The sequence below is a fragment of the Dromiciops gliroides genome, chromosome 3 (genome assembly GCF_019393635.1).
Source record: "Dromiciops gliroides isolate mDroGli1 chromosome 3, mDroGli1.pri, whole genome shotgun sequence".
NCBI classification, from domain to species: domain Eukaryota; kingdom Metazoa; phylum Chordata; class Mammalia; order Microbiotheria; family Microbiotheriidae; genus Dromiciops; species Dromiciops gliroides.
In genome coordinates this window covers 305,907,960-305,926,823 of record NC_057863.1, presented here as the reverse complement: position 1 = coordinate 305,926,823, position 18,864 = coordinate 305,907,960, and the positions used below count along the sequence as shown (strand labels likewise).

General features: G+C 41.3%; 2 protein-coding genes across 5 annotated transcripts in view; one reads left to right on the top strand and one right to left on the bottom strand.

Moving 5' to 3' along the window:
* Positions 1-17,966, bottom strand: part of LNP1 (leukemia NUP98 fusion partner 1) — a 78,453-nt gene extending 60,487 nt beyond the window's left edge. For 2 of the 4 annotated variants that reach the window (XM_043992457.1, XM_043992460.1), the window contains exon 1: positions 17,775-17,966. The gene's annotated coding sequence lies outside the window, so the exon portion shown is untranslated. The remainder of the gene's footprint in view (positions 1-17,774) is intronic. The other 2 variants (XM_043992459.1, XM_043992458.1) reach the window with 2 other exon arrangements.
* Positions 17,967-18,026: 60 nt separating this feature from the next.
* The window catches only part of TOMM70 (translocase of outer mitochondrial membrane 70), a 35,288-nt gene continuing 34,450 nt past the window's right edge, over positions 18,027-18,864 (top strand). Inside the window, 1 exon segment of the mRNA XM_043992456.1 lies at positions 18,027-18,509. Within this exon segment, the coding sequence (XP_043848391.1) occupies positions 18,174-18,509 (336 nt within the window). The 5' untranslated portion in view covers positions 18,027-18,173.

The following is an 18,864-nucleotide window of genomic DNA, read 5'->3' as shown; positions in this document are numbered from 1 at the left end:
TTATTAATGTAATAAAATCTTTTTTTCTTAGGAGAATGATACTTTAGGCAAAGTAAAATGGAAAACTATTGTACTACTCCACTGAATTCACAGTGGCACAACCAAAATAGCCCAGACCAAGAAAATTATAACAAGAAGGGATGGTGATCCTCTTTTTTTTAAAGTAATAAACATTTTTATTTATAGCAATTTTTATCCCTCCTTTGCTCCATCCCTTTCCCCTTCCCTGAGGTGGTAAGCAATCATATATGGGTTATACATGTACGATTATGTAAAACATTACCTTATTAGTCATTTTGTGTGATCCTCACTTCTTTCAATTCCCCACTTCATAAAGGCTGATGATTCAGCATCTTAAAAGATGAACTTAACAGTCCTGATAATGTTACCCAATTTAAAAAGTAACCAATAAGCATCCTTGAAATTATTTTTTTTTGTTTTGTTTTTTTGGTGTGAGGCAATTGGGGTTAAGTGACTTGCCCAGGGTCACACAGCTAGTAAGTGTTAAGTGTCTGAGACCGGATTTGAACTCAGGTCCTCCTGACTCCAGGGCCGGTGCTCTATCCACTGCACCACCTCGCTGCCCCTGAAATTATTTTTAGGGGTTTCCACAAGTTTCATTCAATCCTAGAGAAAAACAAACTTAGGAATTTGGAGGAAAGGGGGTTTTTTGTTTGTTTTTTTGTCCTTAGTAGGAAAAGACCATTCAGAAGACAAGAGAGATATATCCTGGCTAGGAGTTGATGAAAGATTTGTACTTCTATTGACCTTCAAGTGCCTTGTTATCAGGAGGAAGACTGAATGTAGAAATTCTCCAGAGCATGCATAGGCTTTATAGGACAAGGGCAGTACTAGGGAGTAACGTCATGGAGGATTCTAACTTACTTGAAGTCTACTATAACTGCTTGGCCCGGGGAAGGGGGCGGAGGATAGAATAGCAATTTAAATAGTGCCAGTAATTCAACCATCTGTTTCATTCAATGAGTTTATTCTCCCATACTGAACATGAGATGGAAGATGTAACTTTACTGAGGTGGGATCAATTCCAGGTTCCTCTCACAACTTAAGTATCTCATCCTACTGAGTAGGATTTTAGATCTCCTTTTCATTACACTCACACTATTCATTCTAGTTTGGCTATAGAGTTAATGACGGCCTGAGTTGACCTTCCTAGATTTCCTTATGTTCTTTTTTGTCATATAAAGTAGGAAGTTATATGATTGTGTGATTTCTAAAATGACCACACATGTGTGAAGTCTTTGAGGACCCATTTGTACAAAAATATTTATAGCAGTAGTTTTCATGGTGGCAAAAGAATTGGAAATTGAGGGGATATCCATCAATTGAGGAATAGTTGAACAAGTTGTGGTATATGATTGTAATGGAATATTATTGTGCTGTAAGAAATGATGAGAAGGTAGATTTCAGAAAAATCTGGAAAAACTTACATGAACTGATACAAAATGAAGTGAGCAGAACCAGAATTTTATACACAGTAATAGCAACACTGTATAATGATCAACTGTGAATGACTTAGCTATTCTCAGCAATACAATTATCCAAGTTAATTCCAAAAGACTCATGATAAAAAAATGCTATCCATCTCCAGAGAAAGAACTTATGTAATCTGAATGCAGATTGAAGCATGCTATTTTTCACTTTTTTTCCTTTTCATTTGGTCTGTTTTCTTTCATGTTTTGCATGACTGCACATGTAAAACCTACATCAAAATTGCTTGCCTTCTCACTGAAGGGGCAGGGGAAGGAGGAAGAGAATTTGGAACTCAATTTAAAAAAAAAAAAAGAATGTTAAGAATTGTTTTTACATGTAATTTGGAAAAAAAAATTTTTTTAAAGGAAGTACTGTTCCCTCCAACCAACAGTTTTCCTGACAGTGAAGCCTTTATTTATTTTTATTTTCTTCCATTTGAGTAAAAGTCTTGGTTTCTGACTTTCTCTTGATCAATACCATAGCTGGGTGCATGTTCAACCACCCCAGATTCCTCTGTTCTCTAAAACAGACAGACTTGAGGGCAGCTAGATAGCACAGTGGTAAAGCACCGGCCCTGGATTCAGGAGTACCTGAGTTCAAATCCGGCCTCAGACACTTGACACTTACTAGCTGTGTGACCCTGGGCAAGTCACTTAACCCTAATTGCCCTGCAAAAAAAAAAAAGAGAGAGAAATAAAGAGAACCTTGGCTCTATAGCAGTTATAATTGTTTAAAGATATTGTACTGTACTTGATGAGTGATAAAGTGGGAATTTCAAGGGCAATTTTGATGATCCATTTGCACTGATTTCAGAACCTAACTTCCTCCTAAGTAAAATGTGGCATGGTAAGATTTTACTCTGCTCTACCTGCAACATAACCTTGATACTTTAAGAGTCTGGCTTTGGCATGTCTTTGAAGAAATTTTAAAGCCTCTGCTGTACAGTGCAATGTAAATATAATACAATTATACTGTAAAAGGTTTTTTAATGGGTTGAAGGGTTTTATGCCCCCTTTAAAGGCACAGAGCTCGGCTGTGAGATTTGCCTTTGGGCTTTTTGGAGATGTAAATGTGATTGAAGTGAACTGGAGTAAAGAGATGGCATGGGAAAGTATTTTCCAATAAATATATTCTATAGGAATATATCTATATGTGTATATATATATATATATATATAAATATGTACAACATACTCCAATATACACAATAATCAACAAACATTTATTAAGTACCAACTGTGTGCCAGGTACTATAAATGTATACACAAATGATAAGCATTTATTGAACATTTCCTCCAAGCCAGGCACTGTGCTAGGTGCTGGGACTAAAAAGACAAAAATGAAACAGACTCTGCCCATAACGAGTTTACATTCTATCAAATGAAACAAGCACTAACACATATAAGTTTATACAAAACAGATACAAAGTAAATCTAAGATAACGTGAACGGGCACTAGCAGGTGGCAGGATCAGGAAAGGCCTCTTATAAGGAAGTAGGGCTTGAGCTGAGTTCTACCCTGCTCCTCCTCTGGCCAGTCCAGTATTTGGAATCTTTGATTCCAGGTTAGAAATGTCAAGTTTCTTAACTAACTGGCACTTCCCTGACTTTGCCCTCAGGGAGGAGAAACCAGTCTGACCTGCCTGAGCTGCATGCATGGATGGAACATGGCTCCTGGAGTCCCAGTTAGAGGCCAGGGTAAGAATTCATCAAGTCATGGGCCCCCCCTTGCAAGACCTCTGAACCCCTAAAGAGATCAAAGAAAGTAAAAGGACCCATGTGTACCAAAATATTTTTAGCAGCTCTTTTTGTAGTGGCAAAGAACTGGAGACTAAGTAGGGAGGGAGCCAATTGACCAGGGAATGGCTGGACAAATTATGGTATATTCATGTAATGGGATTGTACTATAAGAATTATGGAAAGGACGGGTTCAGAGAAACCTGGGATAACTTGTATGAACTGATGCAGTAAGAAGTGAGGAGAACAATTTATATAATAATGACAATAATGTAAAGACAAACAACTGTGAAACACTTAAGAAATCTGGTCACAGCAATGACTAATCATGATTCCAGAGGGCCTTCATCACTACTTTCCCGGCTATTGCAAAGCCTCCCCCATTTTCAATCAATCCACTATACAGCTTTCAAAATAAACTTCCTAAAGTAGTATTTTGACCATGACCTTTCCCTGCTCAATACTAATCTATCAATTGTGCCACCTAGCTGCCCTATAACATTGCTGTTCCAGAGTTGCTATTAGGATAAAATGAGAGCATAGTTGCAATAAGCAATATATAAATACTAGCTATTATTCAGCAGGGAAGTGTCATGATCGAACTTCTATTGGGGGCATCCTGGGAAGATGGTGGAATAGGTCACACTTTTTGAGCTTCTCCAGATTTCCTCCACAGACAGAAAATCACCATAAAACAAACTCAGAAGAGCAAAAATAAAGGAGTATAACAATTGTCCTCCTGAGATAACTTGAAAGGACCTCAAAAAAGACAGGGCCTCCAGGGACTGAGGTTTGGCCTGAATGAAATATAGACAGCTCCAAGTTGACTGCACTGAATAAACAAACAGCAGGCCCTGGAGCAGCTCACCTGGGAAGTTGACTAGGCCTCAAGAAATTTTACTTTACTCCTGAAGAAATTTTACCTCATGAACTTTCACCTCATGGCCTCAGCTATTATTGTTATTATCATCATCCCTATTTTTACAGATGAGGAAACTGAGGCAGACAAAAATAAAATTAAGCAAGCATTTGTTAGGAGCTTACTATGGGCAGGCACTATGCTGGCTGCTGGGGATACAACGAAAGGCAAAAAATAGTCTCTGCTCTCAAGGAGTTCATAGTCTAATAAAGGAGACAAAATGAAAACAACCATGTACAGACAAGATATATAGGATAAATTGGAGATGATCTCAGATGAAAAGCTATAGTTAATCCTTCATTTTCTGATCCACCTTGTCACCAAAGAAACTTTAACGGTCCACTGCTTTTTCTGCCTGCTCATCTTGCCTGCCTATTTCTTGACTTTTAATTCCTTCTTTTTTATTTTGTTTTTTGTTTGTTTTTTGCGGGGCAATGGGGGTTAAGTGACTTGCCCAGGGTCACACAGCTAGTAAGTGTCAAGTGTCTGAGGCAAGATTTGAACTCAGGTCTTCCTGAATCCAGGGCCACTGCTTTATTCACTGCACCACCTAGCTGCCCCCTTAATTCCTTCTTAAAATGGAGCACTGCTTCCAGGACACACTGTCCCAAGCTTCAGGGGGTGCCAGGTGTTACAATTTAAGGAGAGGCTAGTTCTCAGCCCACCTGGCCTGTAAGTAACCACAAGCCTGCTTGCTCTTTAACCCAGAAGCAGAAATCTGATTGGAATCTGATTCTCTGTAGTAATAAGTGTGTTGTGCCTGTGCCCCTGCCCTACTGGGCTGTTGCCACTCAAGTCTGCTTACTGGTTCAGAACTCAGGAGCTCCCCAGCTCCAGCAGAGACCACAGCTATTTCCCCTCAGACAATTGTTGGACCCCCTCACCGGTCCTTGAGCTGAATTTTAGAAATAGCCACTGACACTGATGGTTCTGAGGTTCTGGAGATGTGGCCTGCCTGGGGCTGGATCTGAGCTGTGCACTGCACTCCTTTTTTGGTTGGTACAATAGACTTTCCCTGGAATTTTCTTATGGCATTTTTTTGAAGGTATGTGGATGGATCTTGGGGAGCTCCGAAAGTTACAGCCTTTCCTCTGCCATCTTGGCTCTGCCTAATCCTTCATTTTCAGATGCAACTGTTTTTTTTTTTATTATTATTTTTTTTTTTTGGTGAGGCAATTGGGGTTAAGTGACTTGCCCAGGGTCACACAGCTAGTAAGTGTCTGAGGCCAGATTTGAACTCAGGTACTCCTGAATCCAGGGCCAGTGCTTATCCACTGCGCCATCTAGCTGCCCCAATCCTTCATTTTCAAAGAGGACCAATGACATCATAATGTTGGGGTCAGGGTACAGTATGTTCAGCTGTGGTTTTTCAGTCCCTCATGACTTCAGAAGGCTTTACCACAGGTAGGGCACAAATCATCAATTAAAACATTTAGAGTGGAAGTGGCTCACATTTCCTTTGAGCTACTGCGATTCTGCTTTGCTCATAGAGCACAGCACCTTCTTTGATGCAGGCACAGCATGCTGGATGATCTTGTGCCAGTGTCTCCCATGTCCTCCAATCCATACTAAAGTTCTCCAGAGAGCCCTTCAGTGTCCTTGTATGCTTCTTCTAACCACTGACTGAGCACTTGCCTTGTGCAAGTTCTTTGTAAAATAGTCTTGTAGGTAAGCTTGCATTTGGCATTCAGGCTATATGACCAGCCCATCAGACTTGTACTCTCTGCTGTCAAGAAAGGATCTCAGTGACCAGTACCTTATCACGGTAGGTAAACTTCAAAATCTTTCCAAGACAATTCAAGTGAAAGCAGTTCAGTTTTATGGCAAGGCCCTGATAGACTGTCCAGGTTTCACAAGCCATACAACGAGGTCAGCACAACAGCTCTGTAGACCTTCAGTTTGATAAGTAGCCTAATACCTCCTTTCCCATACTTTCTTTTGCAGCCTCCCAAACACTGAGCACTAAGCTAAGGAGGACTGAGTAAGGCTTCTAGCAAAAGGTGGGACGTTAGTTGAGACTTGAAGGAGGCCAGGGAAGCTAGGAAACAAAAATTAGGAGGGAGAGCATTCTAGGTCCAAGATACAATGAAAATGTCTTAAGAGTTTCAAGTGCAAGGAACAGCAAGAAGCAAATGCCACAGGATCACAAAGTACATGGATTGTTGTTTGTCCTTAGTTCTTGAAGAGGACCATGATATTGGGGTGATGTCATGACTTGCAGGATTTAAGTGAGAGAGGGCTGTGCAAAGTCATCAGCCTCACTCTCTCCTCTGGAGCCATCTGGGTTCAATGGCAAGACTGGAGATGGCCCTCGATACAGTGGGAAACCATGGTCTTTTAAGCTAAGGTCTTTCACAGGTCACAGTTTTCCTGAGGCAATGCCCACTCAGTGATTAAATCTAGGTAAGAAATGAGGCAAAGAAAGACCTCTTTTACCTAGTCAAAAAGAAAACAAACAAATAAATAGATGGAAGGAGGGGTGAGGGTGAAGAAGACCCTCAGAGGGTTCTGGCCAATAGAAAAATAATTGCTATTTAAGCCCACTCTGAGCCATTAAGAGGCCAAACAATGGTCAAATGAGGCGTTGTAGTAGGTAAGGGTGTAATTACTATATGGAGAGAAGAAAGGAAGGGTAGGAAAGGGAAGAAAGACAAAGGGAAACAAGGAAAAAAAAGGAAGGAGCCGAGTTGCTCAGGGAGTAGATGTAACTAGACCTGGAAAGGTAGGAAGGAGTTAGGCTATGAAAATACCAAACATAGGACTTTATATTTGATCCTGGAGGAAAAAGGGAATCAGTCACTGGAGTTTATTGGTTGGGGGGGTGGGGAGGAGGGTGTTACATTGTCCAACTTGTGCTTTGGAAAATTAATTTGATAGATAAATGGGGAATAGACTGAAGTGGAGAGAGACTGGGGTAATGGAGATAAACCATCAGGTTACTGTGATAGTCTAGGCATGAGGTGATAAAGGCCTAGATTGAGGTTACAATGCAAAACTGGGTCTGAAAATATTCCTTTTTCAAAGAATTACACACATGATCCAATCAAAAATTTAAGTAAAAGTGTTTATTATTTGGCACACAGAGGTATGATCAGGAGAAAAAACCTAAACTTCAACTCCCTGAAAAAATGACAGGGTGATAGTTTTATAGAGAAGAGAAGTGGGGTGGGGGGAGAGACTTAGGACTGAAAAGTTACAACAGTTTGGAGAATGATGATGATAGGTTATTTGAGGAGTGGGATACCTAAATAATAAAAATTCCACATTTCTAACGTGAGATTATTGTCACTATCTGGTCCTAATCACATAGCAAACACAACTGGCTCTCAACTAAGCTCATGCTATAAATTTCAAGATGCCCAGCTTTCTGGGTGTCTGACACACCTGCTTTGTTATCTGTTTGACTAAATACTATCTGGTTAATTAACTACTTTGCTTCTCCAAGGAAAGAGTAATCTCTAACGAACCCCAGCAAGTTGATCAACCATCTCTCTCTCCTCTCTCTCTCTCTCTTTTTTGGTGGGGCAATGAAGGTTAAGTGATTTGCCCAGGGTCACACAGCTAGTAAGTGTCAAGTGTCTGATGCTGGATTTGAACTCAGGTCCTTCTTTATCCACTGTGCCACCTAGCTGCCCCCAATCAACCATATTTCTCCATGGTCAGAGTGTCCCCCTCAGGGACAGAGTATCCCTAACTGGGCCCAGGCCTACTAGGCTGCTACTACATATAGATAATGCATTTCGGAGGCCACATTTGAACTCATTTTCTTAACTCCAGGTCTGGCACTCTCTAGTGGACTACCTAGATGCCTCAAGAACCTTTAATGGCTCCCCATTTCCTCAACCAATCAAACAACAAACATTTATTACATGTCTACTATGAGCCAGGAACTATGCTAGGTCCTAGAGACAAAAGTCTCTGCCCTCAAGTACCTTACATTTTTTTTTTAATTCTTTTTTTTTTTTCCTGCGGGGCAATGGGAGTTAAGTGACTTGCCCAGGGTCACACAGCCAGTAAGTTTCAAGTGTCTAAGGCCGGATTTGAACTCAGGAACTCCTGAATCCAGGGACGGTGCTTTATCCACTGCGCCACCTAGCCGCCCCTAGTACCTTACATTTTTAAAAGATAAAGTACAAAGACCTTAGTTTGGCTCTTAAAACTTTTCACAACCTTGTTTCAGCCTACCTTTCCAGACTTATTATTTCATATTAGTTGCCTTAATACACTTTAAGAGGGAAGAAAGGGGATAAACATTTATATAGCACCTATCATGTGCCAGGCACTGTGCTAAGTGTTTTACAAACATCTTATTTCTCACAACAATATTATCTTATTTCTCTCTTTCCTCTTCAAACCTCCTGTACATATTTATATACTTATACGCTTCATGCCTTCAGTAAGCTTCTTGAGAGCAATTGCCTTAAACTATAGACTTGTTAGAAAGGACCAAATACAGTGCATCAAAATATAAAAGCTACAATATAACCTATTTTTAAAAGTTATTGATTCCAGAAAATTAGGAGTGTAAACAAGTAAAGATACTGTTAGCCTTTCTTAGAGAAGTTTAACCAGGGTCTCTCTGTATCTGTCTGTGGGAAGAGGAAAGAAACTAGGACATTGATTTGAGTTGGTCACATTCCTAGGGGTGAGACTATTGCAGCTAAAAATTTTCTCCATAACATTCATAAAAAAAAAAATCAGCATATTTAAAATCTCTATTTTAGGTAAAATTTGATGGAAAGAGCATGTAGCAATTTTGAGTTTGTAGGATTACATGAATGAAAATAACTCTAGGTCCATTAGATTCGACATTTCAATTTGACACAGAAACTTAGTTGTTAGGATGAAAAATATTCAAGAACAGGATCAGAATGCCAAATCAAAAGTAGTAATACAGCCTGCTTCTGAGTTAATTTTAATTGTCTATAGCACATTCTCCTAAGGTGACTAGTGCATCATTTAATAAAGGTTTTTATGTAAGCCTTATAAGGTCAACTCTTATGTCTTAAATGCAATGAAGAGCAAACAGACTCAAAACTGGTGATCTCACTGGTGAACATCAGCATGATTAATCAATTACAATGGAGTAGGTGAAACACATTCAGCATTAATTTTCTCCTTCCAGAATTCTTAAAAGAAAATTTGAAAGACTTCCATTTGGAGAAACAGAGTGCTATTAAAAAAGAAAATTTTATAGGAAAATCTCCCAAAGAATTATGACTCACATGACTGAACTCTTCAAAGCAAATTTAGAAATTGAAAATTTACTCAGTAATTGCAACTATTCCCTCATAAATACCTTCAATCTTTAGGTGACAAAAAGGGATCATGCACCCACTTTCTTTTCTAAGAAAGCAGTCTGAAAGAAGTCCCTTGAAGAAATTTGCTTAGGTCATGAGATTTAAATACCTCACACCACCTCATAAGTTTAATGAGTAGAGAAAATATTTTTTTCTTTAAATTAATTAAATGAAATTCAGATGTTTCGTAGGTAGGAGGAAAAAAGTTGGAGGACAACCCAAACCTTACTGTGGTCATCATGAGGTAAAACACACTGAAACAAGCATTTAATATATGGTCAAGTGTTAGGTAGATTGAGTGTAGTAGAAAGAGTACTGGAGTAGAAGTCAGAAGATCTGAGATCTAGCCTCCTTTTTTTTGCCACTGACCTTGGAAAAATCACATAACCATTCTGTGTCTTGACTTCACTCTCTGTAAAATGCAATTGTTATTTGACCTACCTCCCTCTAAGTAAGTTGTTATAACATATGAGACAGTATCTGAAAATGGTCTGAAAAGCATAAAGTACTTTATAAATACTTAGTTTTTGTAATAGTGATTACTAATTGCTTGTGTCATTTTACTTGGTTGTGTAAATACCATCTGTTTATTTCCCAAGAGGAAAGAATACAGATGCATGGTGACACTTGCTATAATATAGGCTTGAGGGAGATAGTGCCTGGAACCTTCTTTATTCCAAGCACTCAGATTTCCATTGCTATTATTTTTAGCTCTCCTCTGAGTTCTGTTGCTAGGAAACACTCCATTGCCTCAAAGCAATTTACTAATGAGGATCTACATACAGTATTGAAGAAATGAATCTATTTCAAATTATGTCATCCTAATTTAATCAGTAAGGTCCTATTGGTGCCAATTAATGCAATTTTAAATCTTAATTGTAAGCACAGCACTCTTTCTACTACTAGTATCTTGACCATACACTGGCACCTGAAAAGCAAATAGTTAAATGTACAAAAATCCAAAGGACACTAGAACAGGCAGTCAAATTCTAGATTTTAGCTTTAGTTACATTGCTGACTCTATACCTAACTTTCTCCATCTATAAGGTAAAGCTATTAACTCTTGGCTCTATCTACTTCATGGAGTTATTGAGTTTTGAACAAGCACACTTAAAAGTGATCTTTTGGAATATAACCTATTTGTTAGTCCGGGCAGCAAAGGGTAGTGTTAAGACCTCAGTTCAAATCTACCTTTGACTTACTAGTGTTTTCAGGGAGGCTGCCGGTCTCCTTCCTTGCCCCAATATTGTGGCAAGCCGCTTAGCTAACACTCCCCAATTAAAAATTGGTCCCCACAGTTTTTGGCGAGTCAGCCAGGAGTTGATTAACCTAGTGAATTTCTTTAACCCCCACCCCCCCCTTATTTGGCCACAAGCCAACTAACCTGGGGGACCTTCTTGCCCCTCCCCCACTGCCCCCTTAGGCAATCTCCCTTGCTCTTAAAAAACCTTAGCATTTATCTTGCTGGTCAGAGAAAAGCCGGTCCATTTTGAACTGCACCATGATTGAATATTTGGCTCCCCCTTGTATATTCTAATTGGCATATTTTGGGACAGCATATTGTCCCGATTTAAACTATTGGCCTGCTCGATACTTATTCATGGCATTGCTGGTTTCCTCCTCACAAACACAGTAAAAAATCTTTGGAACAATGGTATGGGAGAGTTTATTTTTCCCAGTAAGCACATATCCAATATTACTGGAAGCATTACAACTAAATTCGAACTTTATTATACTACTATAATTATAGCTCAAATGGCTATAAATTTTATTCTCATTATTGTCATTATTGCAATGTGGTATTTTTTCCAAAAAAGCTGTAAAGAGAGGAAGGGATATGACCATAGTAGAACATGTGTTCAGAGGGAAACCAGAATGGGTCCCTCTATTGGAGATGACCTGAGTTCAGAAACAGATTTAGACCAGTCTTTAGAATCAGATCAACAGAAACTGCTCCCCCTACAGAATGTTACAGCCCGCAGAGGAGCACAGCGTAAAATATATAGCCTATTCAGTCCAAAGGATCTGTGTGCATGGAAGAAACTTATACCTAGGTTTGATCATATCAACCCACTTGGGCTGATGTCACTTGTCTTATGGAAATTATACTATCCCCAAGTGAAATTGCAGATGTTGTCACAGCAGGAAATTCCTTGGTGGCCTCTGGCAAAGCTTTAACAGAATGGCCTTTCCAGGAGACGATCCACGGCAATTCCAAGAATTAAAAAATGCTAGGGAAACACTACTAAAAGGAATGGAATCCTGTTCTAAGAAATCTGACAACTGGCAAAAATTTTTAAAACTTGCTCAGGAGCCTAATGAACAACCTAATAGATTTTATAATAGACTTTGTGAAGCTGCTAGGCAATTTACAAGACTGGACCCGCTAGACGCAAAAGACTCCTATTTTGTACATAATACATTTGTATATCAATCATTGCCAGAAATCCAGGCTGGAAAGATATGGCTGTAGACAGGCTTAAAGAAATTGCCACCTAAATCTTTGAGGCGAATGAAGACAATACGGCTAAGCAAAGCATTCTGGCACCAGCACTTTCAGGTCAGGCATTTAAAGGTCAGGACAAAACCCCTAAGGTGTGTCAGTACTGTGAAAAACAAGGACACTCATTGAGAGAATGTAGAATTAGAAAGCAAGAACTCAAGTGGGCAGTAACTGAGGGTCTGGAATATTTTTTCAGGAGAAACCAGAATAATTATGGAAATTTTTACCAGAAAGGAAACAACCAAGATAATTACAGACCTTATTACAACCAGAATCAGTATAATCATAGACCCTATCAGGGAGGTACAGAAGGACAGAATCAGAATCGGGGTAACTCTAGAATCCCTCAGAGGGAGACACAGGACTGATGGTATCCAGGGGAGGAGTGGAAAATAAATACAGAAAGCTTTACTTTTCCAGACCCTGAATTTTTGTACCTTCTTGTACCAATCCATTTACCTCCACAGAGTAACAAACTCCATGTGACCCTCAAAGTTGGGGACACATATTATAATTGTCTGTTAGATACAGGATCCTCTAAATCAATGTTAGTGCATAAACCAGACCCTGGATGCAATGTTATTGGATCTTTAAATGTGGTAGGAGTCTCAGGTAAGGCCCAAAGAGTGGCAGAATTAACCCCTTGCATGGTATCTATGGGGCCTTTAACTGTAGAACATTTAACTGTAGAACATTCATTTACTTATGCCCGATGCCCCTGTAAATTTATTAGGTCATAATCTACTTTGTAAACTTAGAGCAACCATATCTTGTGCTCCAGATGGGGCTGTCTCTCTGTGGTTGCCAGAGGATACTGTTCATTTATTACCAATTTAGATTGCAGATGCTCAAGGAGCAGTAGGGGATACATCCAAAATCCCCTTTGACATTCCTAAGTCCCTATGGGCCTCATCCTAAAGTTTAAACTTGTTTTGTATATTTTGAAGAACTTTCATTGTTTAATTTGAACATTTTTGGACAATGCTATGCTAAAAATTAATGAAAATCCAGCAGTTCCAGAGACAACCAGAATCCAGACCAGAGTCCAGTTCCCCATATGACATCTCAACCCTCCTTTGAAGACAAGATTTTAAGGACTTTAAATGGACATTTTTGTTTTTTGTTTTTCCTTCTGTTACTATAAACATCATCTGTAATATGTATTTTCCCTTTCCTATATTGTTATCGGCATATTGTTTGTTAGTATTGGTTAGGATATTCTGTTATTTTTTATTGTTTATTATTTATTATTCCATCAAGGAAACCCCCCCGCCCCCCCCCCCCCGTTTCTTGACGAAACAAAGGGGGGAATGTAAAGAATTAATTTTTACTTGAGGTTTTTATGACCCCATCTTTTGACTAGAATTTGAAAAAAAAACCTCGGTGTGCACTGGCCTGGGGCTCCACAAACCGCAAGGTTCTCCACCCACTGGTTGTAGCTGTTGCCATGGTGCTGGCACCTCGCGTCATCACCATTCGCCGACACTTATATGGGCCTGGCAAAATTATGATTGGAAGCCTAGTGAGGACAGTCATGTGACTGTCAGAGTGGCCAGCCAATTGGCTGGGAACTGTGTGGGAGTGCTGGGAGAAGGGAGATTTTTTTTCTGGCATTCTGGCTGGAAGGTGCTGGAAGAGGTTGTATAATTTCCCTTTCCCCATTTTATTTCTTTTCCCTTGATCCTACTGATCGTGTTTGTGTTTTGTTTTGTTTTTTTTCAAGTTCGTTCTTGTTAAAATAAATCCTGTTCTGTTTTGAGGGAGGCTGCTGGTCTCCTTCCTTGCCCCAATATTGCGGCAAGCCGCTTAGCTAACACTCCCCAGTTAAAATTGGTCCCCACACTAGCTGTGTGTCTCAGGACAAATCCTTTAGTGTCTTTGAACCTCAGCCTGGTAATCTGTACAATGGTAAATGATAAAATGGTAAATCTGTAAAAATAATTATGGTACTTATTACCTCACTTGGGGTTTTCTTGGCAAGGATAGTGGAGTGGTTTGCCATTTCCTTCTTCAGCTCATTTTACAGATAAGGAAAATGAGGTAAACAGGGTTAAATGATTTAATCAGGGTCACAAAGCTAGTAAGTATCTGAGGCTGGACTTGAATTCAAGTTATGGTGCTCCATCCACTCCACCACCTAGCTACCCAGCTAGAACCTAAGTTAAAGTCCTGTCTTTGATACATCTGACACATAGAACTGCTAACCTGGAAACTGATGAAACAATCAATATAGGAGAAATAAGGTCTTTAATCAGGGCAGAGGAGTTACAGCTCAGAGTGCTGCAAAGCAAGAATGCTAGGAATACTCAAAGGAGGGTACTGAGGACAGGGTTTCTAGGGGTAACAGAAGAAAAGGGAACTATGAGACTGCCCAAGAGCTAAGTATAGAGTCTACTTAACTCTAAATAGAAACTACTTAATGTAAATGTATCCTTTTACATAATAACCTAAAGTTCAAGGAGTAAGGTGGGGAAATCTTTGGGAAGGGATAGTTTGTTTGGGAGAGATCCATAAGACAATAAAGAGTCTGGAATTGACAAAGATTGGTTAGCCCCAGGCAATTCATTGATCTGGGAATGGGAAGGAGGTAGGGATCAGTCCTCAGTAAATTTGTGGTTATCAGAAGCTATGTGGCCAGGAGCAGGTTACTTAACCTTTCAATGAGTACACTAGGAAACTCAGTGAGACTATAAACTATAGAACAGTTTCAGATTTGCATGGAGTTCCAAGTATAATGATAAAATCACAGGCTGCACCCAAAAAGAAAAAAAGACCACTGGGCTTAATTCTGAGACTTAACTTACTGTGTAACCATTAGCAAGTCACTCAACCATGATATTCACTTTGCTCATCAATAAAATGAAGATTAATAATTAACACATGAGAAGCAACTTGCCTTAATATGTGAGTGTTGGCCTTGGAATTAAGACCCAGGAGGTTCCAATCCTGCATGTGACATTATTTATGTGACTACGGGTAAGTATATTATCCTTAGTGTTAGGGACTAAACCCTATAAGCCCATAAGTTTATGTGATCATAGATTGAGAACTGGAAAGAACTTTAGAGGTTTATCTCATACAGCACTCTCACTCTACTGGTGGAGGAATTTAGGCTCAGAGATTATGTGGCTTGCCCAAAATTACACAGGCAATAAATAGCAGAGTTGGGATTTGAACACAGGTCCTCTGACTTAAAATCCAGCATTTAATTATTAGGATAAGTGTGTATGTGTATACACACTGAGAACTACTGGGACTGACTGTCTTTGTTATTTCCAGACCCTGGATGGACTTATGGACCTTCCCCCAAGTAACTTATCCCCTCCCAATGTTCCCTACCTTGCTCCTTTATGTAAAAAGGGTCCACCTACATTAAGTAATTTCTATTCAGAGTCAGTAAGGCCTATACTTAATTTAGGAATAGTCCTATTATTTCTTTTGTCAAAGGTTCATTTACATTAAGTAGCTATACGTCACTCTGGAGCAATCTTTTGGTTCCCTTTTGTTCTGTTACCCCATTAAAAACCCTGTCCTCTGTTCCCTTCTTTGGGTATTCCTAGCTTCCAAGCTCAATACCATGAGCTATTTAATCGGGGCAGAGGAACTATAGCTCGTGGTATCGCAAAGCTCAGAAGCTTAGGAATACCCAAAGATGGAAACAGAGGACAGGGTTTTTAATGGGGTAACAGAACAAAAGGGAACCAAAAGATTGCTCCAGAGTGACGTATAGCTACTTAATGTAAATGAACCTTTGACAAAAGAAATCAGAACTATTCCTAAGTATAGGCGTTACTGACTCTGAATAGAAATTACTTAATGTAGGTGGACCTCTTTTACATAATAACATAAAGTCCAGGGAGTAAAGTGGGGAACATTGGGAGGGGATAAGTTGCTTGGGGGAAGGTCCACAAGTCCATCAAGAGTCTGGAATTGACAAAGACAGTCAGCCCCAGGCAATTCATTTGCCTAGGAAAGAGGGGACTGGGTGGAGAATCAGTTCTCAGTAAATTTTGCAGTTCTCAATTGTTTCCTTAATTTCCAGGTTAACAACACATACACACACATATATACACGTTTACACATATACGTACATATATACATATATATATATATATTTATCCTAATTTTAGACACACACATACCTCTCCCTAAAGATCTTTATGGATCTCCCCTGTAGTTAGTACCCTCTCATCACTGCGTTTGTTTTGCATATATCCTGTGTTTACTTATCTATGAAGATGTTTTATCCTCTAGATAGATTATAAATTCACTGAGGTCAGGGACTGTTTCACTTTTGTATTTATCTCCAGAGCCTAGCACATAGATGGCTCTTAATAAATATTTGTTGAATGGCTGTTATGGATCTTCTTTTGGTTACACCATTTAACAGGGTTAAACCATGTTTTGATCAGTGTAGAGAACTCTAGGTGTGGGAAATCCTACCAAAACTGACTGGCTAGAGCTCAGCAGTTTATAGCTCTGAGAGTTACCTGGAGCACTGACAGGTTTAAGCAATTAACAAAGGTCACACAGCCAGTATTTAAAGGAGGAAGAACTTGAATTCAGGTCTTCAATCAATCAAATGGCATTTATTAAGCACTTGCAATGTGCCTGGCTCTGTGCTAAGCTCTGGGAATACAAATACTTGTATAAAAGAAGAAAAGTCCCTGTCTTCAAGAAGCTTACATTCTAACTGGACAAGACAGAACATAAAAAGGGGGGAGGGGGGAGGAAGGAAGGAGAGACAACATATCTGGCTGGGAACACTGTAGAGAAAGTCCAGTGCTGCCTGGAGGGCAATGAGACATGGCTGGTTTGGAAACGATCTGATCAGAGGAGAGGCAGAAGTGGCAGAGGATACTTTCAGTGTGTGAACTCCAGGACTGGATTGGTGGGGCATTAGTAGCAGAAGGCTACTGAATCCAAGGTGTTCTTTATCCACTAAACGAGGTTTCCTCACAAGAGCAGTTTGGGATAATTTAAATCTTTTACCATGGTAATTTGTAAATGAGAGGCCTCACCCACCTCTAGTGTAATTAAATAAAATTCTAACAAAATTAGCTATTGACAGGAGTGAAGAATTAGTTGGATTTAAGGAGTGAATGCTTAATATACTAACAGGTTATTTAGACATCAATAACACTGGATTTCCAGAAAGACATTTAGGTTGGAGAAGTTAGGTCTTGTCGAACTGGCAGCAACAGAACCTGAGGTGGAACAAATTTATAAAGGCAGAAGAGACGAAGGAGTAAGTTGGGAGAAAAGATAGAGTAGGTATTGGGGTAGGACTGCATAGAAGGGAGTCCCAATCACAGTGTAGTGCATGGAATTCAACACAAAGAATATTTAAGGAGCTAAAGGGAATGATAAACTATGGCTTTGATTAGAGACAGCCTGAGGAAACTAGAAGGATAAGCAGAGGCTTTGCAATAACAGCTCAACACTGTGACATGAACTTGGTTAGACGGCTCGACCCTAGCAGGGAAGACCCATCTCTTGTGGCTGAAGGGATTATGGGGGGGGGGGGGTTGGGGAAAAGTGTTGCAAGCCTCGAACAAAAGTACAATCCGTTTCTAGTATGTCTCCTTTGCTTACAATAACCTCATGCTCACTAAAGCTACTGGGAAACTGGTTCACCGCGATAAGACGCAGGTTGAGTAATCCTGGAAGGAGAACCAACAGATCTGTACAAAGCATAGGGGAGACTACTAGTAGACTGAGCCGCCCACGAGCCCCGCCCCCCTTCCGCCCCGCCCCCTTCGGTGAGCCAACTACCCCTCCCGAGTAACGGACGGACGTTTAAATAACACCTGAAGGTTAACAAACCTCTCAAGATCCATTATCTCGTTGAAGGCTTATTACAACCCTCCCCCCCAACAAAATCACCGCGCGCTCGTTCCATTCACGTCCCGAGTCCCGACTCCTCAGGGGCGAGGGACAGAGACCCACACAGGACGCCTCCACTCCGCACCTCCCGAGGCACGAGACAGTAGAAAGCTCCTATCCAGACAGAGGGTGGTCCCGTGACCGGAAGTATTAGCCTCTCTCTCCCGCCCCTCGAGATAGTGAGGAGGCCGGAAGATTGGCCCGGCATGCCCCGGGTTTCCGGTGCCCTCTGGCCCTTTTCTGTCGCCCGCTCTCCCTGCTGCTCTCGCTGCCTGGCGTGCTCGCTCCGGGACTGGAGCGGCCGGAGAGGGGCGGCGGCTGAGGATTGGGCAGGTCGTCATGGCCGCCTCTAAGCCCCTGGAGGCGGCGGTGGCGGCGGTCCCCAGCGCCGGGGCCGGGGTGGGGAGCGGGGCGGCGGGTCCCGGCGCGGGGGGCCTGCCTCGCTGGCAGCTAGCTCTGGCGGTCGGGGCGCCGCTCATCCTGGGCGCGGGCGCCGTGTACCTGTGGAGCCGGCAGCGACGACGGCGGGACACGGGCAGCGGTGGCCGGGGCGATGCCGGGGGCGGAGGCCTCAAACGGAACAGCGAAAGGAAGACCCCCGAGGGCAGGGCCAGCCCGGCTCCGTCCGGGACGGGCAGCGGCCACCAGGACGGTACTGGTGCCCACGAGGAGATGGTGAGAGACTGGGGTGGAAGGGCTCGGGGACGCCGCAACCCCCGCTCCGCCGCCGCTCTCAGGAGGCTGGCTGTCGGGCATTGTCCCCACGTGGGTCTGAGGATCCTAAGGACAGGGTTGGGAGGGGCAGGCCGGTTTGGGGAGGCGGGGGGGGGGGGGAGATTGATGGGGGAGTGGCTTTCGAGGGGGCAGAATTAGTGTCTCTGGGTGTCTTCCCTCTCCCAATAAAGGGGAAGATGGTGGGGTTTTTTTGAGAAAGCTCTTTGGATGCTTTTTTCCCCCTTCTGTGACACAGCATTTCTTTGATGGCTGAAGCTTCAGGCGTGGGGAGTTTCAGAGAAGTCTTGTGTCCCCT